At 41.3% G+C, this 25,916-nt stretch overlaps 1 protein-coding gene across 1 annotated transcript in view; it reads right to left on the bottom strand.

Moving 5' to 3' along the window:
* The window catches only part of LOC117395298 (tetratricopeptide repeat protein 9A-like), a 41,891-nt gene extending 16,210 nt beyond the window's left edge, over positions 1-25,681 (bottom strand). The window contains exon 1 of the mRNA XM_033994174.3: positions 24,993-25,681. Within this exon, the coding sequence (XP_033850065.1) occupies positions 24,993-25,437 (445 nt within the window). The 5' untranslated portion in view covers positions 25,438-25,681. The remainder of the gene's footprint in view (positions 1-24,992) is intronic.
* Between the last annotated feature and the right edge of the window lie 235 nt (positions 25,682-25,916).

Here is a 25,916-nt window from a genome sequence, read left to right as displayed (position 1 = left end):
AACGTACTTTCAAATACATCATTTGCCAATGTTTATAACAAACAGGATTTTAATGACTAATGTTGTTGCAAAAAAAAGCTAACCAGTAGTTCTCCTCAAGTGACATGGTGGCAGTATTTCAACAACAGGTCACTTCAATTGTAAACCTGATTCCCGCAGTCTTTTGACAAAACGTCGGTGATATTTTTAAGTAGCACGTTGATTGAAAAAGATTTCATGTACAGTACACTATGAAGAGTAAAGTATGATACTGGATGTTTGAACCCTTTCCTTTCTACCTTTAAAAACACATGGGCAGCAGTGTGGAGTAGTGGTTAGGGCTCTGGACTCTTGACTGGAAGGTCGTGGGTTCAATCCCTGGTAGGGGACACTGCTGTTGTACCCTTGAGCAAGGTACTTTACCTAGATTGCTCCAGTAAAAACCCAACGGTATAATGGGTAATTGTATGTAAAAAATAATGTGATATCTTGTAACAATTGTAAGTCGCCCTGGATAAGGGCGTCTGCTAAGAAATAAATAATAATAACAACGACCCCGTAAGGATGTTCAGTTTGTGTGTTGATTACCCTGATATTCCCAGAAGCCTTTTCACTGGACAAACAGACAACCTGCCAGTCAGTCACAAAACTGATTTCTTTGTTTTGCAAATGACCACCCTGACATGTATTCTGCAATATGTTAAAAATTATTCCGTATGTGTGGAGTATTACTCTATGAATCTATTAGTCAGTCAGCATGCGTAGGCCTGTGGGGATTTAGTGATGAAATCAGTTAAGTTGAAGGGTTTTACACCCAGCATGACAAATTCCCAGGGCTGTTTTAGTGTTCAGACAATCAAGGATCTTTTAGTTTGTAGAAGTACCATTAATAGGAAATTAATATAGTTCTAAAAAGGTAAAACTATAAGGAACTAAGTCAAATAGTGGGGCAGCAGTGTGGAGTAGTGGTTAGGGCGCCGGACTCTTGACCGGAGGGTTGTGGGTTCAATCCCCAGTGGGGGACACTGCTGTTGTACCCTTGAGCAAGGTACTTTACCTAGATTGCTCCAGTAAAAACCCAACTGTATAAATGGGTAATTGTATGTAAAAATAATGTGATATCTGTATAATGTGAAATCATGTATAATGTGATATCTTGTAACAATTGTAAGTCGCCCTGGATAAGGGCGTCTGCTAAGAAATAAATAATAATAATAGATTGAGCATTTTAAAGATGAAAATGTCAACCTTTATTTAGCTTAAATTACTTTTTTTCTGGCTGAATTTATGCATTTACAGTACCTGCAGAACAATACATATTCAACACATTTGTAGATTAGCAGTATCTTTTCAAAATAGCATGTATTATATCTTATATATATTTTTCCCATGGTTATACTATAAATTTAACAGTTTACCATGGTTTGCTGTATTTTTTAATATGCTTCTCTCTACCCCTCTATGCTTTACCGTGCTTACCTATGCTTTGCTTTCACTAGCATTAATACACTTTGCTGTGCTTTTACTATTGTAAACTTGTATAAAGGTTGAGGGCAGCAGTGTGGAGTAGTGGTTAGGGCTCTGGACTCTTGACCGGAGGGTTGTGGGTTCAATCCCCAGTTCTGCTGTACCCTTGAGCAAGGTACTTTACCTAGATTGCTCCAGTAAAAACCCAACTGTATAAATGGGTAATTGTATGTAAAAATAATGTGATATCTTGTAAGTCGCCCTGGATAAGGGCGTCTGCTAAGAAATAAATAATAATAATAATAATAATAATAATAATAATGGGACCTAACCATGTATCTGAATGTTTTCAGTGGACAACCAAGTGTAAAAAATCAGTAATCCCAAATTAGATGGTGGCCAATGATACCATTAATATAGAAGCCTTTCCTTCAACTTCAGGACTGTAGAAAATGAACATATCACATGACAGACCCCCCCAAATTCATTACCTAATAGGAGACCCTTACAGGGTCATTATAAAGCAGACTAATCCTATTACCGTGTCATCACTCTTGTTCTCTTCCAGTAGATTCAACCTGCTTGTCGCTACCAACACAGAAGATACATTGCTGCTCAGTTGGATTGCAAAGGCAAAGCATGACGCACCCTGTCTAATGTGTCAGCAATATAAAGATGAAGAGCTTGCAGTTCTCATTGAAGAATAATATATCTTCCAGACTAATTTAAACACCTTTCAGACTCGCTTAATAACAGTGCTGCCCTGGCTGTGCACGGTGCTCCTTATTCACAGGGTTTTGGTGCTTTTTAAAAAGATTGTAGATAACAAAATTGTTTCATAAATCTTAGTGCTCTTCTATTCGATATATATATATATATATATATATATATATATATAGAAATGTGCATTTGACGGAGCAAGAGTCCTGTCTCTAAATAGTGGCTGTTCCCAATTAGCACCAATTATTCCATTTGGGAACAGCCACATTCTCACATGTTTTTGGCAGGAACAGGAATTAACCCCATCCCTGCCAACCACCACCAAAACACATACATACACCCACATTGTTTACAGACAGGGCTCTTGCTCTGCCACAGTGCCGTTTTGAAAGAAACACAGCAAACATGTAATTTCTTTTTAAAACATGATATCTGATGCTACATTAGGTGAAAGAAAGTTCTTAGTTTTCTTGTCATTTCCCCTTAGGAATCACAATACCTTATTGGCTGCAAAGCATATCAGTCATTAAGGGGAGCAGCTGTTTAGTTACTGACAGAAAGGAGGTCCCTCAAGGGGTGGGGAGAGTTTCACGCTACAGGTGAAATGACTCAGGGAGTGCAGGACAATCTGAGTACAAGGCTTGCAAACAGATATTTATTTAACCCAGTGTAATACCAGATAGATCATGTTTTAAAATACATGTTACCTAAGACATGTGTTTTATGTATGCTGTGCATTTAAGACCTATACAATAAACTGATGTACATGACAGGAAAATGTATGTATTTTATTTTGTTAGCTACATCGCTTTTTTTAAATTGGTTTCTACCACTGTAGCTTTCCGTGTTGGCTATTACTTGAGGTTCATTTTCCCTGTGTGAATATCGAAACACGAACAAGGAGACGCATGATTTGATCAAAACCATTACAGAAGCTGGCAAGGACATTCAAATGTAAATGTTGAAATTGAAAAGAAACGAAAGACACGCTGGTAATTTCAAACTAAACAAATCAGCAGCTATTTAACACTGGTTTCACGTGTTTAAAAAACCATTGGAAATGAAGTGTAAAGCATTTCCAATTTAGGAGGCTTTTAAATATAGAATATTAATGTATTTAACGTGCAAGAGAGACATGCTTTAAAATAAAATATTAACAGAATGGAATACGTATCCTGTCTGAAAGTTTGACTTAACAGCTCAACAAAATAGAAATAACATGAAAGCAACATATATTATTTTTACCAGTTTTTCTCCCCAATTTATAATGCCAAATAATTCCCTTAGCACGGGTCAGTGGATGCCAGCGACCTAACGATCCCTGGAGGACAAAGGCCAGTCATGCAGGTGTCCGCTTGAGCTCACTGGGCAATGCAACGCTGCTCTCCCCCAACTGTATGACTCTCCCTGCACACCACATGGCGATGTCTTTACCAGGGGAGACACTCAGGGACCCCTGCGCTCCCCTGACTGAATGACTCACCCTGCACACCACATGGCGATGTCTTTACCAGGGGAGACACTCAGGGACCCCTGCGCTCCCCTGACTGTATGACTCACCCTGCACACCACATGGCGATGTCTTTACCAGGGGAGACACTCAGGGACCCCTGCGCTCCCCTGACTGTATGACTCACCCTGCACACCACATGGCGATGTCTTTACCAGGGGAGACACTCAGGGACCCCTGCGCTCACCTGACTGAATGACTCACCCTGCACACCACATGGCGATGTCTTTACCAGGGGAGACACTCAGGGACCCCTGCGCTCCCCTGACTGAATGACTCACCCTGCACACCACATGGCGATGTCTTTACCAGGGGAGACACTCAGGGACCCCTGCGCTCCCCTGACTGTATGACTCACCCTGCACACCACATGGCGATGTCTTTACCAGGGGAGACACTCAGGGACCCCTGCGCTCCCCTGACTGTATGACTCTCCCTGCACACCACATGGCGATGTCTTTACCAGGGGAGACACTCAGGGACCCCTGCGCTCCCCTGACTGAATGACTCACCCTGCACACCACATGGCGATGTCTTTACCAGGGGAGACACTCAGGGACCCCTGCGCTCCCCTGACTGTATGACTCACCCTGCACACCACATGGCGATGTCTTTACCAGGGGAGACACTCAGGGACCCCTGCACTCCCCTGACTGTATGACTCACCCTACACACCACATGGCGATGTCGTTACCAGGGGAGACACTCAGGGACCCCTGCGCTCACCTGACTGAATGACTCACCGTGCACACCACATGGCGATGTCTTTACCAGGGAAGACACTCTGCAACACTCTCCATTATTTCTTGATAGAATCCACCCTGTCGTTTCTTACAGTTTGATTGATTGTTTGGAGTTCTGGTTGATACAATCACGCACCCTGTAGATCAACAGAGGTCATCGCTGGGCTGCTATGTGGTGCATTTGCATCAGGAATGCAATACATCTGAGGCTTTAGCTTGACATCTCTGACAAGCCTGGAACTGCCAGTTTGTAATGTGCTGAGTGTGGAAAATGTCAGAATTCTGGAAATCCAACTCCACAGAAAGAAGCATTCTCTCGTGAACATCAATCAAGGACTGTTTTTCTGCAGGCAGAGCTCATTTCACACTTGCCTACCTTGTCTGGCTGGCTTTGCTATAACACATTCTACTGTGTAGAAATATCTGTTTCCAACTAAATACATGATTAAAGAACCCACCATATAGATTGCAGTGCCACCAAAGCAGGCAGTCAGTTTAATATCCATAGTTTGACATCGTTTATTAATGTGTGTGCACTCCTAGGTATTTGGCATGTTTAATAAAGTCACCTGCATATTTGACCTTTGATGCACAGTAAGCCTGGGCCAGGTGGAATTTCTGGAATTTCAGTACCATGTCACCATGTGGAATGAGGACAGTATAAAAATCACTATTAGTGTGGTGCGCCTCTAATTACATCCCTCCTGAAAAAGTAGGGTAGAGGTGTGCTGATATTCATAGTTCCAGATTAATTACCTTTAAGAAATACATGTTGGCAGGTATTAATAAATCAAAACACACATGTTTATTAATGTGTTGATTGCCAAACAAGAAAAGCTGCTCTATTCTCACTTTTACAAACGTGTACCTATCAGTGGCAATTAACCTCCACGCTGAGTGTTTTAAAAGCTGATTGGAAGCTAATTATCACAATGCAACACAACGCACACCCTGTCGTGTGTTATCCCTCACTTTACAAGCTGCTGTGCTGAGTGCACGTGAGCGCGATACACGAAAACTCCCTAGTAAAGAATACATTTTAAACACAAAACTATATATGAGGAATGGACCTGGGGGAATCCATCGAAAAGAATCCCCACAACAAAAAAATAAAGGCAGGACCAGGAAACCACAGACCCATCCGCCTCACCTCCATAACATGTCAAACCATGGAGACCAGAGGAGAATCTATGCAGCAGCGGCATCATAGGAGACAGCCTACACAGATTCAGCAAAGGGCGTTCCTGTCTGACAAACTTCTTAGACTTTTTTGAAGACGTCACTGCAACGATGGGCACAGAAAGAGCTTCTGACATCATATACCTGGGCTTCCAAAAAGCCTTTGACAAAGTGCCACTTAACAGGCTATTCCTCAATTTGCAATCCACGGGAATACAAGGCAGTACATACAAGTGGATACAAAACTGGCTAAAACATAGGAAACCTCTAACTGGGGCCATGTACTCAGTGTGGTGCCGCAGGGCTCTGTCCTTGGACCACTCATGTTTCTTATCTACTACTTAAATTAGGAGAGGGTCCGAAGAAGATCAACCAGACTAATCCCAGGGTTTAAAGGACTGAGCTGAAAGAACTGAATCTATTTAGCCTGGAACAAAGAAGAATCAGGAGAGACATGATTAAAGTCTTTAAAATCTTAAAAGAAGTTGACATAGTTAACCTGAACCAACATTTTCAGTGCAGTTCAGAAACCAGGACCAGAGGAAATGAAGTGGAGACAGACTTAAGACAGACGGAAGGAGACACTTCTTCACACAGAGAGTGGTGAGGGGATGGAATGGACTACCAAGTCATGTTGTTGAGGCAGAAACACTTGGATCAATCGATTACTAGGAACCAGACAAGCTTTAATGGGCTGAATGGCCTCCTCTCGTTCGTAAATTGTCTTATGTCCTAATAGGGTGCAGGGCCACCACAGGCATCCAGGGTGCACTGATTCATTGTGTCAAGCGTGTGAAACAGGGCGAAGGTTGGGTGTGAACCAGCGACCCTGTGCACCGCCAGCAAGCGTCATAACCACAGTGCAAAAGAGCCGGGCTCCTCTGCATTCATGGTTTTAGAGCTTGTAACCTCATCTCCTCTCACCGACAGGGGACAGGACAGAATCCGTAAGGGCGGTGTCTCACACAGCACTGCCCGTTACACCTGCAAGGTGTCTAAATTGTTCTGCTGGGATAGGCCAGAGAAAGTTGTCACTTTTGAGGCTGTTTCTTGTGAAACCTCAGTAATGTGGGCAGTCTCAGATATGGAGGTACTTCCCAGCTGAGCGCCTGATCGGCTATTCTGCTGTCCCAAAGTGTCTCAAAGTGACTCGCAGAATGCATCTGCATGACAAATAAATCCTGTGAGGACAGCCCATTTAACATCTTACAAGTTGACAAACCTTAGCCAATATTTGCACAGAAAGGATCAGAGACATAGTTGGAAGAGGAGACAGACTTCAAACACTTCGTTACACAGAGAGTGGTGAGTGTATGGAATGGGTCTAGCCTTAAATCCTTAAAGATCCAGCTACTAAGAGCTCGACAAGTACTGCTGGGCAGAATGGCCTCTCTCTCTCATAAATCCTCATGTTCTTATGTTCTACAGTGTATAGAAGGTGTGCCACGTCGCGTATGTGTATCTAGGGTTTTGCCCATGGCTTGCCTCTTCTGTAATAAGAAGCCTCTCTCTCACACAACATTGCAGGCTCCCAGTGGAGGCCTGCTCCCCCTGCTCTCTAGCAGTGTCAGTACTACAGAACCATCCTCGTATTCCCAGGTCCATCCAATCCTATACAGCTCAGCTTCAAACAAGCTTGGTGTCTGACTCCTAAAGACGTGTCTATAAAGAGGTGGAATGGTTCCTTAGAAAACAATTTAAATGATTAGCTGTTAGGAGCTCAACAATCTATCAATGTGAGAAATTGAGTGTGAGGCACACAGGTTAATTGAGTTGTAGTATATGGCTCTGGTTTACCCGTGGCGCTCTCTCTCTCTCTCTCTCTCTCTCTCTCTCTCTCTCTCTCTCTCTCTCTCTCTCTCTCTCTCTCTCTCTCTCTACCCCAGAAAAGCATGAGTCATTGCTGATTAGCTTTCAGCTTTAGTGAGTAAAGCAGGCTTCGTCACTGGAGACCTCAGCACTAACTTGGTTATGTAAACCCTTGTTTTTAGAAGCTAATGTCATTGTAGCCTTTTCTAGGCCTGTACAGTACTATCTATCTCTCTATCTCTCTATCTATCTATCTATCTATCTATCTCTCTATCTATCTATCTATCTATCTATCTATGTAGTGCATATAATACAGTAGTACCATCTGAAAACACTGTAAGAACATGAGAATATTAGATAATTTCCAAACAAGAGGAGGTCCAGTGATTGTCCAGTTCTTACAAGCTGACTGATCAGGTCTTAAAGGATCCCAATTATTCAGAATGAACAACATGCCTGGGTTACCCATTCACCCATCACTGTATAAAGAAGTGCCTCCTACCCTTCCTCGTAATTTCCAACTGTGTTCTCTGGTCCTTCTTTTAAGATTTTAAAGACTTTAATCAAGTCTTATTTGTTCTTGGGTAACCTTCAACCTTTCCTTGTACCTCAGTCCTTTATGCTCTGGACTTTCTCCAAGGCCTCACTGTCCTCTTGGTAATGTGGAGACCAGAATTGACCACATTTTTTTTTTTTTCAACAGAACGGAATGGTGCTCAGCAATGAATAAGTGTGTTTTTTGAGTAATTTTCTAAAGAGGGTAAGTTGTTAAGGTTAGGGTTAGGGTTAGGGTTAGGGTTAGGGTTAGGGTGAGGGTTACACATTAGAAGTGGTTACCTATTTTTACTTTCAAGTACATTTCTCAAGTAAATTTACTCTTTCAAGTAAACTACACAATTATTTTCAAAACTTGCTAAAGATTATTAACACATAATGAGCTTCTTAAAACCGACCTTGCTTCCTGCACAGCAAGATGTCATGCAGTACCAGTTTTAAGTATAAAACATTTCTATGCCACGGGTTTGACACCAGGGGTGTCCTAAAATAAAACAACTGTTACAGTAAAACCAGTTAACAACAAAATATTATGTTAAACAAAAATTAAATACCAGCTGAGTTAAAATGCACATACCAACAAATGTTTACAAGCACTTGAAGGATATTTAAAAACTAGATACTAACGGCACAGTTAAATCAGTTACTTGAATTAGAAGAATACATTTATCGTTGTTTTTTAAAGCGTAACTAGAAATACAGTGCTGTTTTTTTCAATGTATATTAAATGAAATGGTTTAAGTACACCAGTGTCTGTGAAGGTCTGTGTTAACAGTGCACACTGCAATGAACGAGTCACAAGACCAACAGCTGTGATACAGTATAAATAAGTTATTTATATCATATAGGTGTGATTAATATTAGGCTGTGCACCCTGGATGAATGGAAGTTGCGACTGGGATCCAGGAAGAGTGTCTATCAATAAAATATAAAAAACAAAAGTGTTGACTGGGGTAATAAACCACCACCCCACTACAAAGACAGCAGCAGAGCGACGCCCCAGTCCACTCCAGCCCCACTGCGGCCCGGTTAGACACACAGGTACTCAGAGAGATCGACACGGTTTATCACAGTCACCACTTTCCAAAATAATAACTGCCGTTATTGAAAGGTTCTTCAGATTTCAGTTACTTCCCAACCACCGAGGAAGAGCAGCAACAAATCCAGGTCACACGTTTCCAAGTAACCGGAAACCGTGGTGCTGCTGACTGGACTAGCCTTTCTACCCAACTCATGCTGAAGTCATGTATTGAAACAGGAACAAGTTGCATTGCTTGAAAGTGCAAATGATCTGTGATGTGGAAGATTTAATTACCAATGTTTCAGAAAACTACCCAGGGCCATGCCATGATTTGTTCATATTGCAGCAGAACAATTATCACATTAACTATAGAGAGCTCCGAGACACATGGCTTCTTGTAAAACATAATACTGTGTCTTTTTAGTTTTTTAGAGCTTATAGTATGGTAATACTATTAGTTTGGGGTGTGGCATGATAATTCCAAAACAATGCACCCGTATACAGTATGTAGGTATTGATCATAATAATATAGGAGGCTACTGTTCATTTTAGTGATACCTGTGTCATATTGTTGTACACTGCTATTATCAGTGACCTGTGTGCAAATCAGACCATTTTAATAGTTTAAAGCACTTTAGATAATTAAATGTGAATTTAACTTTATCTACTGTGTACTTCTGTGCCCAGGGCATAACCGTCTCACTTATTTTTATCCATATTTTTCCTTTTGTGGAATATCCAGCTTTACTGCTGTTCTTTCCTAATAGCATCTGTTTTTTTGCTTCCTCGTCCAACAAAATGTGCAGCTGGGCTTTTGTAAAATATTCTTCCTGCTTTCTTTCTGTTCTGTGAGCCTCCCCTTCCTCTTGCTCCTTTCTTCCTCCATTGTACCTCAGTAGAATCGCTGTACTGCAGGTCCCCTGTATCACTGTTATCTTATCAAATAAGGGCTTTCTGCACCCAAAATAAATGCTATTTCGGTGGATGAAGACTGAATTCTGACATGATAGTAAGACAGTTTAAAGGCGATGTAAAACGACTTACTTAAACGTAATATTACTCCATTATGTTTTGATAATAAGAAGAACAGAAGAACAGAAGAAAGTTTACAAACGAGAGGAGGCCATTCGGCCCATCTTGCTCGTTTGGTTGTTAGTAGCTTATTGAGCCCAGAATCTCATCAAGCAGCTTCTTGAAGGATCCCAGGGTTTCATGCTACTGGGTAGCGGATTCTTTCATACAGAGCAAATTATTTTATTTTGGTCAGGTGTGTGTTGTTATGTGTCCGGTGGCCCCCCACCCACCTCCCCCCGCTGACTGTCTCCCAGGATACTGTTACCATATAGGTAATTTTCCATTTAGGATCTTATTATAGTTTCCATAAGTTTACATACAATATAAGTCAGGCTTATTGGTCTGTAGTTACCTGGTTCAGTTTTGTCCCCCTTTTTGTACTACTGTTACCCCTTTGTAGAGAACCACAGTAGTGCTCCTGTCTGCATAGCTAATGAAGATCATTTGGGAAGGGTATGGTGTACATGCTGTAGTATCATTCTACCACTAGCAGTCTAATCCCATTGTAGCTGCCCTATACTTACACTACCATTGCCCCTCCGTACAGAACCATTGTATTACCGTAGTAGTGCCACTGTCTGCATTGCCACTGAAGATCATTTGGGAAGTGTATAGTTTACATACTGTGGTACCATTCTACCAATAGCAACCTCATCCCATTGTAGCTAAACTAGTGACCCCACTACTCCTCAGTACAGAATCACTGCCATTGCAGTGCCCCTGTCTGCCGTTGAAGATCACCTGGGAAGGGTATAGTTAGCATGCTGTTGCTTCTAGCTCTACCTGTTGACAGGATGCTCACAATAGAATCTGCAGTGTGAATGTGTTTGTCTCAATCAGCATGCAAGACGTGGGCCTTCACAGCACTCACTAGAAATAAACCAAATGCAACAGGAAAACTGGCAAAGTCTCCCTGCTGCGATTTGACAGGCAAAGTCAGGCATGGCACAATATTGGGCAATCACCGCTGACTTTGACTGCCAGGTTGTGAAAAGGCTGAGATAAAAAAAAAATCATCTGGTGGTGGTTTGAATGTAGTTTTGCCATGAATACAGTTAGGCACACTATATATTTATTTTACAAACGCTGGACCGTTTAGAATCCCACCATATGAAATACTCATATTTAAGGGATGCTATCATGTTTTAATATATCATTACTTGTTTAATAATCTATGCTGTGTGTTTTGCAGCATGCCTTTGTGCAGTTTGTGCTTACCGCACTGTTATGCCCTGCAGTGGTTGAAATCCCTGGCGAAGGGGATATTATGCAGTGGTACTTCTGTCACACATTATTTCATATACCTGGAAAATCACCATCGAGATGAAATTTGGGTTTAACATTATTAGCATGGTATTGAGAGTATTCGATTCTGGAGATATTGGGGTCTTTTCATGTATTTGTCCATCTGTAAGTCAGGCTTACAGTTTTGAATATATCTGGAAAACTGCTTCATAAATTGGGATAAAACCTGGTATTAACAATGTTTAGTATTCATTAGTGGATGTATCAGTTTGTGCTATACATTTACAATATATATTTTTAGAAAATACATTTTGTATTTCAAATTAATACATTAAAAAAGACATATATTATCAAATGTACATGTTGTCTCTTTGCAAGAAAACTTAAAAATATATCTGGAAATATATTGTATCAATGTATCAATGACCCATATATTTAATTTCAATTGTAGCTTTCATTGCACCCAAGTACAGAACCATTGCCGTTTCCATTGTCTGCATTGTCACTGAAGAGCATTTGGTAAGGAAAACCACAAAAGTGCCAAGCCAGTAACACCTTGCTATTACCTCAGTGCATTGTGACGGGTAGCATGTGTGCACACACTCCCTATAATCCCTATATAAATAGCAATGTGAAATTATGTAAACCTATCCATGCTTTTGGAAACAGAAAAATAAACTGCAGTGCCAATTAGAAGAGAGATGAGCAGCCGAGCTCTCACTCTAGCCCTGGGAGCTGGCTCTCTCAGGCTGTTACCAGCTGTGCTGAGAATCACCACATCTCCCATCCAACTCCCTCCTCAACCTGCACATGCACAGGGCTGGCACAGAGAATCACCATGTCTCCCATCCCTCCCTCCTCCTCAACCTGCACATGCACAGGACTGGAACAGAGAATCACCATGTCTCCCATCCCTCCCTCCTCAACCTGCACATGCACAGGACTGGCACAGAGAATCACCACATCTCCATCCCTCCCTCCTCAACCTGCACATGCACAGGACTGGCACAGAGAATCACCACGTCTCCCATCCAACTCCCTCCTCAACCTGCACATGCACAGGACTGGCACAGAGAATCACCACATCTCCATCCCTCCCTCCTCCTCAACCTGCACATGCACAGGGCTGACACAGAGAATCACCACGTCTCCCTTCCAACTCCCTCCTCAACCTGCACATGCACAGAACTGGCACAGAGAATCACCACATCTCCATCCCTCCCTCCTCCTCAACCTGCACATGCACAGGACTGGCACAGAGAATCACCACATCTCCATCCCTCCCTCCTCCTCAACCTGCACATGCACAGGACTGGCACAGAGAATCACCACATCTCCATCCCTCCCTCCTCAACCTGCACATGCACAGGACTGGCACGGCCCTTATCAGGTGATGTCAGCCTCAATGCTGTATGCAGAAGCTCCCTATAGATGTAAGCCATAGCAACTGGGCCACCACACAACTGTCTAGCATTGTTAATCTCTACAGCTGTGTAGTATCGAAAATGCCAAGTGAAATCCCTAATAATGTAATGTTATAGTATATAGAGGATATGAACGTTTATGGAGTAGCTATTCCACTCATGAGGACAGAGAATAACCCGGGCGAGCCCCCGACAGGGTCGACTGGGATGTTTATTGCTATCCTCATGAGTGATGCAGGGTTTATATTACTAAGATCAATGTATGGGAATGAAAGCTCATTTATACCTAAAGGTAAGAGCTGAATGCGCAAAATGACTTTCCTCATCCACTTAGCAGCCCCTCATAATTTGGAACAGTGTGATTCACCCGGTCATTGGATTTGAATCACACCACAGTTAGTGGATGCTAGGTCTCTCAACACTTACTGTATAAATAGAGAATGTTGTACCGGGTGCTGTATGGTACAAGCTGATCTTAACCTTCATCATTTTCATCTGCTACAAACTATCTGATATAGAAGGTTATTACAGGAAATATCAACTGGATGAGCCCATGAAAAACAGTTACTATAGATCAATGTCCATAGTTCTATATTTTCCAGCAAGGTGACCCCAGAATTCTACTAATATTGGACCAACATTATTATTATTTATTTCTTAGCAGACGCCCTTATCCAGGGCGACTTACAATTGTTACAAGATATCACATTATACAGATATCACATTATTTTACATACAATTACCCATTTATACAGTTGGGTTTTTACTGGAGCAATCTAGGTAAAGTACCTTGCTCAAGGGTACAACAGCAGTGTCTCCCACTGGGGATTGAACCCACAACCCTCCGGTCAAGAGTCCAGAGCCCTAACCACTACTCCACACTGCTGCCCCTATTAAAAAAGGTAAAGAAGATACAAACCAACAATTCTTTGAGCTAAAAATTGTTCTAACAGTTTAGATGACAAACCTTCAAGGTTCAAAGACACATTGCGCTAATTAAGTGAGTTTGTGTCAATTAATCTGTCAAGCTATTTGTGAAGCAAGTTCATGGGATAATTTGTTAACGACAATAAAAATATAGTACATAGCAACTCAATGTTTGTCAAATAAGTTTTATTTTAGTATTTCTACATATTCAGCAATTTCATATTCTATATCTATGGATGTACCACTGTATAAATATATGTATTATTATTTTTAATTGTCATGTGGACCTGCCTGCAGTTGATTCTTTTTTACGGTCAGCTTGTGCAAACCTTGGGATCTTAATCTGAATTTATAAAGAACTACAACTCTGTTGAACTACAACACCCATGATGTTTCACCTCTACATCTGCCATAGCCGCTATATCCTTTTCTTGGGAAGCTTTTATCTCTGCAAAACACATTGATACTTCTCATCTAAAAGGCTCTAAGTAAGTATGACGGGAACTCCCACGCCCTTGGGGCTGCTTTATTAGTCTTATAATAGACTGATGGAAAACACTCTATTTCCAATCAGAATGAAAAATGCTTGCATTCTCTCTATCTCTCTGTCTCTCTCTCTCCCTCTATCCCCTGTGGAACATCTGCAACACCACATCCGAAATCTACATTATAGAGGGAGCAAGAGAGGATGATCCATAACTTCAAAACACGCAATCAGAATTCTCAAGTAAAACTTAGAAGAAACTCAGTCAAGCAAACTTCTGTTTCAGCTTTTGCCAGCTTCAGTGTACTGATTAGCAACTGTATGGGGTGGTATATAACTGTATCAGTTAGGGGTGGCATCACCACCCTTGTGGGAGCTTAGTGTGAACAGCACCCATCAGATTATTCTAAACACCGTGGGTCATAAATCAACTCGGGAATGCATTTCTCAAGAATTTCTCTTTTAAGGGTCATAGTGTACCCAGTTCATGCTCCCTCCTGCAATTCTCTGGTGTTCTGATTGAAATTACTGGCATATTGCGGGAATAGAAATGAGCACTGTTGCAGGATGGAGCATGGTTTAGACATCATGTTTAGAAGTGAAGTTCAGGGTCCCCAAGTGGCTCATCCAGTTAAAGCGCTGCCACTGGGAGTGTAGGATGAGTCACACAGCTTGGACGGTGCCGGTTTGCATCCAGGCTGTGCAAAGACGTTGAACTTTGCTGGGGACTCCGAGTGGGGCGTCACACTGGCTCTGACGCTCCCAGGATGGGGATGGGAAACCGGCAGGGATTGCTTCTCCTCATCGCACAACAGCGGACCCTGCTGGCCAGACACCGAACAGAGTGGATAAAAAGCAGGGCTGGTCTCTGCTCTCCGGGATCGGTAGCCCGCCCATCTCTGCTCTGGATTGCTCAGCATAAAAGTGGAGTAGTGTGGAGTAGTGGTTAGGGCTCTGGACTCTTGACCAGAGGGTTGTGGGTTCAATCCCCAGTGGGGGACACTGCTGTTGTACCCTTGAGCAAGGTACTTTACCTAGATTGCTCCAGTAAAAACCCAACTGTATAAATGGGTAATTGTATGTAAAAATAATGTGATATCTGTATAATGTGAAATAATGTATAATGTGATATGTTGTAACAATTGTAAGTCGCCCTGGATAAGGGCGTCTGCTAAGAAATAAATAATAATAATAATAAATAATAATAAAAACAATTCTGGCTTTGGGCTTGTGAGATCGGAGACACTCACACACCCTCAGAACGCCTGTGCTGTGTGGGGACTCGCTGCGGTGAGGAGAAAAAAACATAATTGTACATTCCAAAATTGGGGGTAAAATAAATAAAAATAATAATTGGCCACTCCAAATTAAAAAAAAAGAATAATCTTTCTCCTGGTGAGTACACATGAGAGTTGAGAAATGTATTCCTTTGCCAATGTATGATCCCTGATGTGTGAATACAAAATAAAACAATCAGGGTGCTGTTGCTGCGATACGGACCATGTGTGATATTTTTCTATTTTAAGATGAAAAGGTGCTAATGACACTTTGGAGTAAAAGGCTTAAACATCTTGTCGCTCACACAATAATTATGTAATAAATGTTAATTACTGTGCACTTCCATTCTCTATAGGTCTCAAATGTGCAGTTTTGAAAGAAACACATATTAAAACAGAAATGTACTTTAATTTTTGGTACCGTACTAGGTTAAAGAAATCTCTGTCTGCAAGCATTGCTTTCAGATCGTGATGCACTTCCTTAATCACCTGGAGAGTAAATTGTTCCCACCCCCTTCAATAAACCACCCAGCTTATTCCCCTGTGTACTGACAGGCATCGTAGCCAGTGATATGCCTTGATCCCTGAGACACTGCTGAGGTGAAATAATAGAAACTGCCTATATAGCCTTTATTCCTTTTAAGTTATATTGCATTACGACCTTTCAACGGCTAGCCTGCTCTCTCTCCCTCGCTCTCAATATATATATCAAGCTTAAAACAGCTCAAAGCAGCTCTGAACCAGGTAAAGACAGATTTAGAAAATAATTACAATAACTCAGTTTTGGAACAACAGAACCACAGAATAATTGCTAACACAATAAATATATATATATATATATATATATATATATATATATATATATATATATATATATATATATATATATATATTTATATTAAAATCCATTTAAAGCTTCTTGCTCTCTCAATGCAGAGTGAGCCTGGTGCTAGGTGTGCTGGCTGTGATTGATGAGCGGTGCTGCTGCATCACTCTGTGAGTGCTTTGGGTCAGTATCTCCTGCACAGAGCCACAGATCAGCACACAGCCTCCACGCGGAGGGCAAGGCTGGGGTTCTGCTTCGTCAGCCTGGTTCTATTGATGAGTGGAAGACATGACCAGCGCCCATTAACCCTGGTCCATTACAGTTCAATGCCATGCACATCCATTCACTGTACACTGTAGGTCTCAGATGTTTAGTTTAAAGCAATCTCTGTTCATAGTCCTTGCTTGGACCTTTCACCTGAAGAGTAAAGGGCTTTCTTTCATGTCATTAACCAACCAGCGGCTTCCTTCAATGACTGACATGCTTTGCAGCCAATAAGATGCTTGACCCTGTAGACACTGCTAAGGTGACATGATCCAAGTGAAGCAGTACCAGACTACCTGGCAGGCAAGCCAAGCAAACTGAGATCATTCTTTTACCTGGTGTCATGTTTCAAAATGAAAATACAAGTTTGTGCATTTGGGTTCTACAGTATATAATGACTACAAGTGCACAACAGGTAAGATTTATGAAATAGTTTTGTTAGCTCCAGTAACTTTGTGAGCCCTCAATTCTGATCTGAGCCTCCCTGAATCCAGCACTTGTGCCAGGTGGGGTTTACTATTGACCAGCAAATTCATTTCAGAAGAGACAAGCCCCCTTAAAGTAGCATCTTAAAATAATCCTTAACTTTCATGCATTTCTATTCATTATACAAGTCTATTCACAACTCACATCATGCAAAGGTAAGGGAGCAGAAAAAAAATAAGCAAAGGAAATTCAATTTGAACTTCCTTTTTGTTGATTTTACAGCATCACAACCTTTCTAACCAATCAGATGACTCTATTCCAGTAGATTATGTCACCATATACTACAGTTTTTTGTTGTAATAGTTTAGGAATTAGTAAAATAATAATAATAATAATAATAATAATAATAATAATAATAATAATAATAATAATAATAATACTTGGCACATGAATGCACAATACAGGTTTGTTGGAGAGAGTCTAACAGAGAGCAACCAGACTGACTCCATGCCTCAGAGAAATGAGCCACACAGATTGAGTTTATTTGGACCAAAAAAGTCAGGGGGACATGACTGAAGATTTAAAATCTTAAAGCAGTTGACGAGAGTTATCCCAAACCAATACTTTAAGCGCTGCACAGAAACCAGGACCAGAGGACACAGTTGGAGACAGGACAGACAGAAGGAGACACTTCTTCACACATGGAGTGGTGAGGGGATGGAATGGACTACCAAGTCATGTTATTGAGACAGAAACACTTGGATCAATCGATTACTAGGAACCAGCCAAGCTTAGATGTGCCGAATGGCCTCCTCTCATTTGTAAATGTTCTTATGTTCTAATAGGGTGCAGGACCACCACAGGAGCACTGATTCAATGCACCAACCCTGCAAGGTGTTTAAATTGATATGCAGGGATAAGCCAGAGAAAGGGAAGAGACAGAGAGTAGGAGACACAGAAGAGTGGTGAGGGGAATGGGTTACCTAGCCATATTGTTGAGGCTAATCATTAAGATTTTTTAAGACCCGACCTGACAACGTTTTGAGATCAATCGATACTAGGAATCAGAGAGCATTGATGGGGCCAATGGCCTCCTCTGATTCTTAAATGTGCTTATTTTCATGCCATCTGTATAGGCAGTAAACTTTCTGCTCTCATCTTCTCTTCACATTTCCCAGTATCCATTGTGAAAACAGCAACTTGAACTAACTAGAATTCAGGACTATGCTGCAACAATTAAATGATTCATCGATTACTGATTGCCATGGCTTTCCTTGATTATTGTTTTGTTTGTTATTTTGTGAATTAAATGTGTGCAACAGCGCTTCACTGGAGCTTTCTTGTCTCTGAGTCTTCCTGCTGGTAACAGCTTGGGCCGTGATGCTACCTTGTCACAGTTGGTGTCAGCAGTGGGATAGCGCCCCCTAGAGACTCAGAGACAAGAAAGCTGCAGTGAAGCGCTGTTGCACAGATTTAGTTCACAAAACAACAAACAAAACACTGGAACAAATAAACAGGCACAAGGTGTGTGTTGGCAGGAATGGATTTAACCCCATCCTTACATTCCCACGCACACACTATGTACAGCACCAGGGCTTCTGCCCTGCCACACAGCGACTGCGTTGTTTTCACTTCTAGGATTATTACTGTTGGTTGGAAACCACCTGCCTATAAAGGAAGAAGAGGATCATTGTCAATTATTACCCCTCCACAATATATACCACCATTGTATTAATATTTCATTTCTTACCAGTTTTATATTGTTATGATTGTTCTTTATCATTCTCGTTGAGCTTATTACCAGTAATTTATTATTTTTGTTCATGATGGGTATTCATCTGTGATGTCTGCCTCTCCTGAGGAAAGCAACACCATTCACTGTGCCAACTGTGAGCTAGTAAGCAGAGCATCTCTCTACAAAAATCACACTTTCAGAGAGACCTTAAAGGTGGACACCCTTTTGGCCATTGTTCAAAGCACCTCTCTTCAGGTTTTAGTTATGCAATAGTTAGTAAGTGAGGTAATCTTAGCAGAAGCAACTATAGAGAATGATAGAGAGAGGCACAGAGACTGAACTGCTCCAGAGTTATTATGAACACAGCAGAAGAGCACTCGTTATACCATATACATTAGTAGCCTAGCAGTAGTAGTAGTAGTAGTAGTAGTAGTAGTAGTTCTTAAAATTAAGAGTGTACTATGAACTAGCAAGAAAGAGGAGGAGAGGGGACAGAAAGAGAGAGAGAGAGAGCTCCTCCGTTTACTGTAATTTACTCATCTTTACTAAGCTTGCTGTGCTTTTACCGGGGGATACCAAAGCACTACACTTTATCGACTCTGTGCTTTACTATACTGTGCTGTGCTTTACTACACTGTGCTGTGCTTTACTACACTGTGCTGTGCTTTACTACACTGTGCTGTGCTTTTACCACGTGTAAACTTTTAGAAGGGGCTGGTTCATCATCTTCTCTGTGCTTTGCTACACTGTGCTGTAATGACTTTTAGAAGAGGCTGGTTCATCATCTTCTCTGTGCTTTGCTACACTGTGCTGTAATGACTTTTAGAAGAGGCTGGTTCATCATCTTCTTTGAGCATTGCTACACTGTGCTGTAATGACTTTTAGAAGAGGCTGGTTCATCGTCTTCTCTGTGCTGTGCTACACTGTGCTGTAATGACTTTTAGAAGAGGCTGGTTCATCGTCTTCTCTGTGCTTTGCTACACTGTGCTGTAATGACTTTTAGAAGAGGCTGGTTCATCATTTTCTCTGTGCTTTGCTACACTGTGCTGTAATGACTTTTAGAAGAGGCTGGTTCATCATCTTCTCTGTGCTTTGCTACACTGTGCTGTAATGACTTTTAGAAGAGGCTGGTTCATCGTCTTCTCTGTGCTTTGCTACACTGGGCTGTAATGACTTTTAGAAGAGGCTGGTTCATCATCTTCTCTGTGCTTTGCTACACTGTGCTGTAATGACTTTTAGAAGAGGCTGGTTCATCATCTTCTCTGTGCTTTGCTACACTGTGCTGTAATGACTTTTAGAAGAGGCTGGTTCATCATCTTCTCTGTGCTTTGCTACACTGTGCTGTAATGACTTTTAGAAGAGGCTGGTTCATCATCTTCTCTGAACTTTGCTACACCTTTATATCCTGCACAACTATTTTGCAGATCTTAGTGTTGTTGTTGTTTTTTTTAACAGATCGCGATTGAGACAATTAGAATGGCATCGCTGTATCTTGCACTAACGCGAGTAGCGTTTGTTTTTCCCTTATTACCCTTTGGGAAATAGGGTCCCACTTGTTCCAGAAAAGACAATTAATGACATAATACTCAACGGAGGGAGAAAAACATTCTGCTTGAGTGAATAGACTACACCAGATGACAATACGAGTTCAATTTCTATGTCCGTATTTATAAACGAAGCTGAGGCTGTTTGCTATAATGTATATTAAATGTATTGTAATGAACCGTGGTTCCTGCAGGCAGGAATTTCTTTCAGGCAGAGGTGGGGCGTGAACCAGGGATCTGGCCCTCTGAAGCATAGAGCAAGCTGGCTTGCAGGAGCAGATTTCAGGCGCATGTCTTTTCAGACTGCGTCACCTACCAGCCATGACCCCTACCCCTGTGCACGCTACAGTATTATATACACAGTTATTTATGCGGATGAGCTGAAACCGCAGCTGTGTGTTTTTTAGCAACAGGCCACTGAGTTATTTATGGGGTACCATGTTTAATTTGCAGAAGCAATTGTGAAACATAACAGCCTCTGACGCTGTAGGGTATAAAGGTTTATTATTATGATTATTATTGAATTATTTAACAGAAGCTTTTTACCCAACGCATTAAATTAAACAAAAAGAAATTAAACAAAACATAAAAAATAATACCTTAGAAATGTTCAAATGTTTCTTATAAGAAGGAAAAATAAAACTGAAAATGAAAAATACAGGTACGGAGAGAACTGGCAGATAAAAACATATAGAAGCAAATGAAGAATGATAAGTTTAGCTAGGCTGTCGCTGACTAATAAAGTGTTCCAATAAATGGCATTGTAGCAACCACTTTATCATTTAAAGGACATTAAAAAGAGAGGCATTTTGATGCATGAAAAATAAAATAATTCTAGCTATCTGAAAAATGAAACTACATATAAAACATTCAATAAAGTGTTTGATTTAACAAAATAAAACGTTGATGTCAAAAGGTGATGTTATTGATATTATTACATCTAATCAATATTTTAAATATCATTATTTAATTTCATTTCAACCATGTATCTTCTTTGTAATTGTAACACAGATATAATAAGGTCCAAAATTGTTACATGATATAAACAATTATCCATTTTAATAAAAAGATCCAACTTCAATATTTGCAAGTTAGATAGATCTTTTTTTATATATATCAGAAATATATCAGAAACATTTAAAATGTTTTTTTTATATTATTATTATTATTATTATTATTATTATTATTATTATTATTATTATTATTATCAGAAATAGAATTCTTAATTTAAAAATAAATATGCTGGTGTTAATAGCCTACAACCTATCGTACCTGCTAGCAATATAAACCAAATGGTTAAGAATGAAATTCAACGGATTATAAACATGTTTTATTATTCATATACTTTACACACGATATTATTATTTGTTTATTTAGCAGACGCCTTTATCCAAGGCGACTTACAGAGACTCGGGTGTGTGAACTATGCATCAGCTGCAGAGTCACTTACAATTACATCTCACCCGAAAGACGGAGCACAAGGAGGTTAAGTGACTTGCTCAGGGTCACACAATGAGTCAGTGGCTGAGGTGGGATTTGAACCGGGGACCTCCTGGTTACAAGCCCTTTTCTTTAACCACTGGACCACACATATATTGTTATTTATGGTAACACTTGTGTTTTTGTGTATGCTATATTCACAAACTTAAAATAACTTAAAATAATATGTTTTAAAATGTTAGCACAAAACAAAATCTACATTTCAATCCCATACATTTTCACCGCGTAGCGTTCTGACCCGCTAGGCTCGGGTTCTTCTTTAGCAGTACTCTTGTCTGACTATTGCTGCCCCATCTTTACACCATCACTTTCTTGATAATTACTCGTGATATAATTAATTAAGTTGCTGAATTATAATTAAAAGTGCGAGTATGGCTGACCCACTGTAGCCTAGCCAGTTAGGATACACGCACTTGGTAGGTGCCAAAGCTTGTCCTGGTATTCAGGCGACAAATTCCATCAGTGAATTGCGGTTCTGTGAGATGGCACACGAAGCTGTTAGGGTGTACAGGAGACGTCTCTTTTCAACGAGCCTCATAAAAAACACAACGTTATAAACAGTGTATTTTCTTTGTCAACAGCTCGACCTAATCAAAGCGCTGCATATGAGACATTATGGCGTCTGAATAACGAAACCAAACGGGAATGTGTGTTGACTTTCACGTAAACACATGGTTAACCTGACACAATTCCTAACGGACATTTTTAACACCATTTTATTAGACTCGTAATTTAGACATAATTCCTAATTAAAAGGCACGTGTTAAAATAAAAATAAAAAGCGTACACACCTTTTACTGTGTGTTTATGTAGATGCTACTGGATTCAATTCGTGAGTTATTGAGTTATAAACAGAATGATTTTTTTTAACTCAATAAGAAACATACAGCAACCACAACACACCCCTATCTGTCGTAAGAGACCTCAGAATTGAAACACAAAGACGGATAGGGTCATTGTCCTCTCACCTCAGGGCTGGGTTCGAATCTAACTTGAGTAGCCTTGAATCTAGCTTGAGTAGCCTTGAATCTAGCTTGAGTAGCCTTGAATCTAGCTTGAGTAGCGCTGAATCTAGCTTGAGTAGCCTTGAATCCAGCTTGAGTAGCCTTGAATCTCGCTTGGGTAGCGCTGAATCTAGCTTGAGTAGCCTTGAATCCAGCTTGTGTAACCTTGAATCTAGCTTGGGTAGCCTCGAATCTATCTTGAGTAGCCTTGAATCTAGCTTGGGTAGCGCTGAATCTCGCTTGGGTAGCGCTGAATCTAGCTTGGGTAGCCTTGTATCTAGCTTGAGTAGCCTTGAATCCAGCTTGGGTAGCCTCGAATCTAGCTTGAGTAGCCTTGAATCTCGCTTGGGTAGCGCTGAATCTAGCTTGAGTAGCCTTGAATCTAGCTTGAGTAGCCTTGAATCTAGCTTGGGTAGCGCTGAATCTCGCTTGGGTAGCGCTGAATCTAGCTTGAGTAGCCTTGAATCTAGCTTGGGTAGCCTCGAATCTAGCTTGAGTAGCCTTGAATCTAGCTTGGGTAGCGCTGAATCTAGCTTGAGTAGCCTTGAATCTCGCTTGGGTAGCGCTGAATCTCGCTTGGGTAGCGCTGAATCTAGCTTGAGTAGCCTTGAATCTCGCTTGGGTAGCGCTGAATCTCGCTTGGGTAGCGCTGAATCTAGCTTGAGTAGCCTTGAATCTAGCTTAAGTAGCCTTGAATCTAGCTTGAGTAGCCTTGAATCTAGCTTGGGTAGGCTCGAATCTAGCTTGGGTAGCCTCGAATCTAGCTTGGGTAGCCTTGAATCTGGCTTGGGTAGCCTTGAATCTGGCTTGGGTAGCCTTGAATCTATCTTGGGTAGCCTTGTATCTAGCTTGAGTAGCCTTGAATCTAGCTTGGGTAGCCTTGAATCTGGCTTGGGTAGCCTTGAATCTAGCTTGGGTAGCCTTGAATCTGGCTTGAGTAGCCTTGAATCTAGCTTGGGTAGCCTTGAATCTGGCTTGAGTAGCCTTGAATCTAGCTTGGGTAGCCTTGAATCTGGCTTGAGTAGCCTCGATGTATCACACAGGTTAGCGCGCGCGATTGGCACCGATAATCACAAAGAGAGAGACCCGAGATCGGTGAGCATAGAGAATGAACTAGCCCTATACTCACTATGCACGGACATAAGAAAAACAAACCACATCATATAACAAAAATAAAACAAAAATAGTCTGCAATACAGATCATTATAGCCTCCTGTATTTTTATTTTTGTGTTTTTAAATTTGACAGAGATAATGGGTTGGTGTCTGTGTTTTCAAAGGTAGGTTTGGGGTTACACGTTAACAAAAGAAAGGGTGTGACCAACACTATCATTTTGATTAAGCACCCACAGGTCAACTCTACATTTTGTTGCCGACACATATTTTCACTTCGCTATATAGCCTTTCTGCTATTTAACTCAGAAGACCTGGGTTCAAATCTGTCTCATGAGTGAGAACTGTTTTGTGGTCGCACGATCCGTCTCGGTATCCAATATAGCGTATTTCTCATTAGCATATCTGCAAAGACACATATGCCTGTCTACATGATTGTGTTACCCCTGTAACATTTCACATCGAGTTTGTAAGATGTTATTAACACCAGCGTGTGCTGTCATGTGAATACGGGGTTTCAGGATGTTAAACAGACGAGGAGACGGCTTGAGCAGAACGTTTTTTCCGCGCCACATTGTTTTCATTTTAAAATCACAGTTGATCGCACAATACTTCGCAAACAAAAGCTGACACAAGTATTTGTCTTCCAAGACTGGAATACATTTCACCACAGATAACTAAACAAAGAATATTTTAGATTTAACCTACATCCGACATATACCTGTGCCGAACGATAAATAACAAACTTCAGTCAGCAAATCAGTTCAAACGACGTTTCGTCGATAAACCAAATGTACAATGTTTGTCGTTTACTATTTTTTTAAAATCTATGATTTAAATGTAAACCCATTTCAATAAATATGAACGTGTAACACGATACAAATAATTGCAGGGAAGCAAAGCAACACCCATTGAAATATAATTGCCAAGGGGCGAAAGAAATAAACAATGGAACCAACTAGAACTTCTTGTTGTTTTGGAATAATTACATCACTCTGTTTTTTTTCCTTGCTGTCATGACTGTGCTTTTTTCTACAGCCAGACGTTGCTGGTGTTGTGGGTCTAATTGCCCTCAAAATACAGTACAGCTGAGCGAACAACGGTGTGTCAGCGACACAGACAATACAAAATAGCGCAGAGTGAGTGGAATCCGCACCGGCCCCTTACCAGTCAAGCTGTCGTAACACTCCATCTCCGTGCTTTCAATGAGCCTCTGCTGATCCTCGGTCAGCTTGCTGTTGGCTTTGCTGAGCAGATTCACGTCGGACCCCGTCGTCCCTTCCCCGGCGTGCACCCCTTTGAGCTGCAGCAGAGCCCGGTGGTACTTCCCAATCGCCTCCCTGAATTTCTTCTCCTTGTAGCAGCGGTTTCCCTCCACCTTAAACTCTACCGCTTTTTGGATTTTTGACTCCATTTCCACCTCTGCTTTGGCACGGAAGCCGTCCCCACCCGCGGCCGCGGCCAGGCTCCTGCCCCCAGCCTCTGGGTAGCTTTTCAAGCTCTTTATGGTATGCTGTTTCGCTTCCATGTCTTTCACTGGCAGCGGCTGGCCATGCTTTTTAAATTCAAATGCCTGTTTTCTCTGAATAAGCTGAAACAATGTACTGTGCATAAAGGATGCGAGACCCCCCCTTCTCCCTCCAAAAAACAAAAACAAACAAATAACAAAAACAGTCGCCGCGGCAGCCCTCCCTTCTCCCGTTCTGTTTTGCTTTCCGATGCGATGTGGCTCCGGCGCTCACTCCTCCAGAAGCACCAGTACACGACGACTCGCAGCTACAACATTCACATCAGCACCACGGACAGCGACACAATGCTGGCTCCTGCGCACATTGCATTGTGGGTACCTAATACTGCATCGCACAATACAATACAGAGAATGTGTTACAAAACCTTTACAGTCCCGCCGTCCCATTTTCGCCGTGTGTGTGTGTGTGTGCGTGTGTGTGTGTGTGTGTGTGTGGTAGGGGGAGAGGTAATATAATTAAACATATCCCATGTATTTACCGACCTACCTGCACCAACAAATTGAAACACTGAAACCGCGTCCAGACAGGCGTACCAAGGAGACAAAACAAAATTCTACTACAG

The sequence above is a fragment of the Acipenser ruthenus genome, chromosome 30 (assembly GCF_902713425.1).
Source record: "Acipenser ruthenus chromosome 30, fAciRut3.2 maternal haplotype, whole genome shotgun sequence".
In the NCBI taxonomy this organism is placed as follows: domain Eukaryota; kingdom Metazoa; phylum Chordata; class Actinopteri; order Acipenseriformes; family Acipenseridae; genus Acipenser; species Acipenser ruthenus.
The sequence above is the reverse complement of the archived record's forward strand: the minus strand, read 5'-3'. Positions and strand labels throughout refer to the sequence as shown.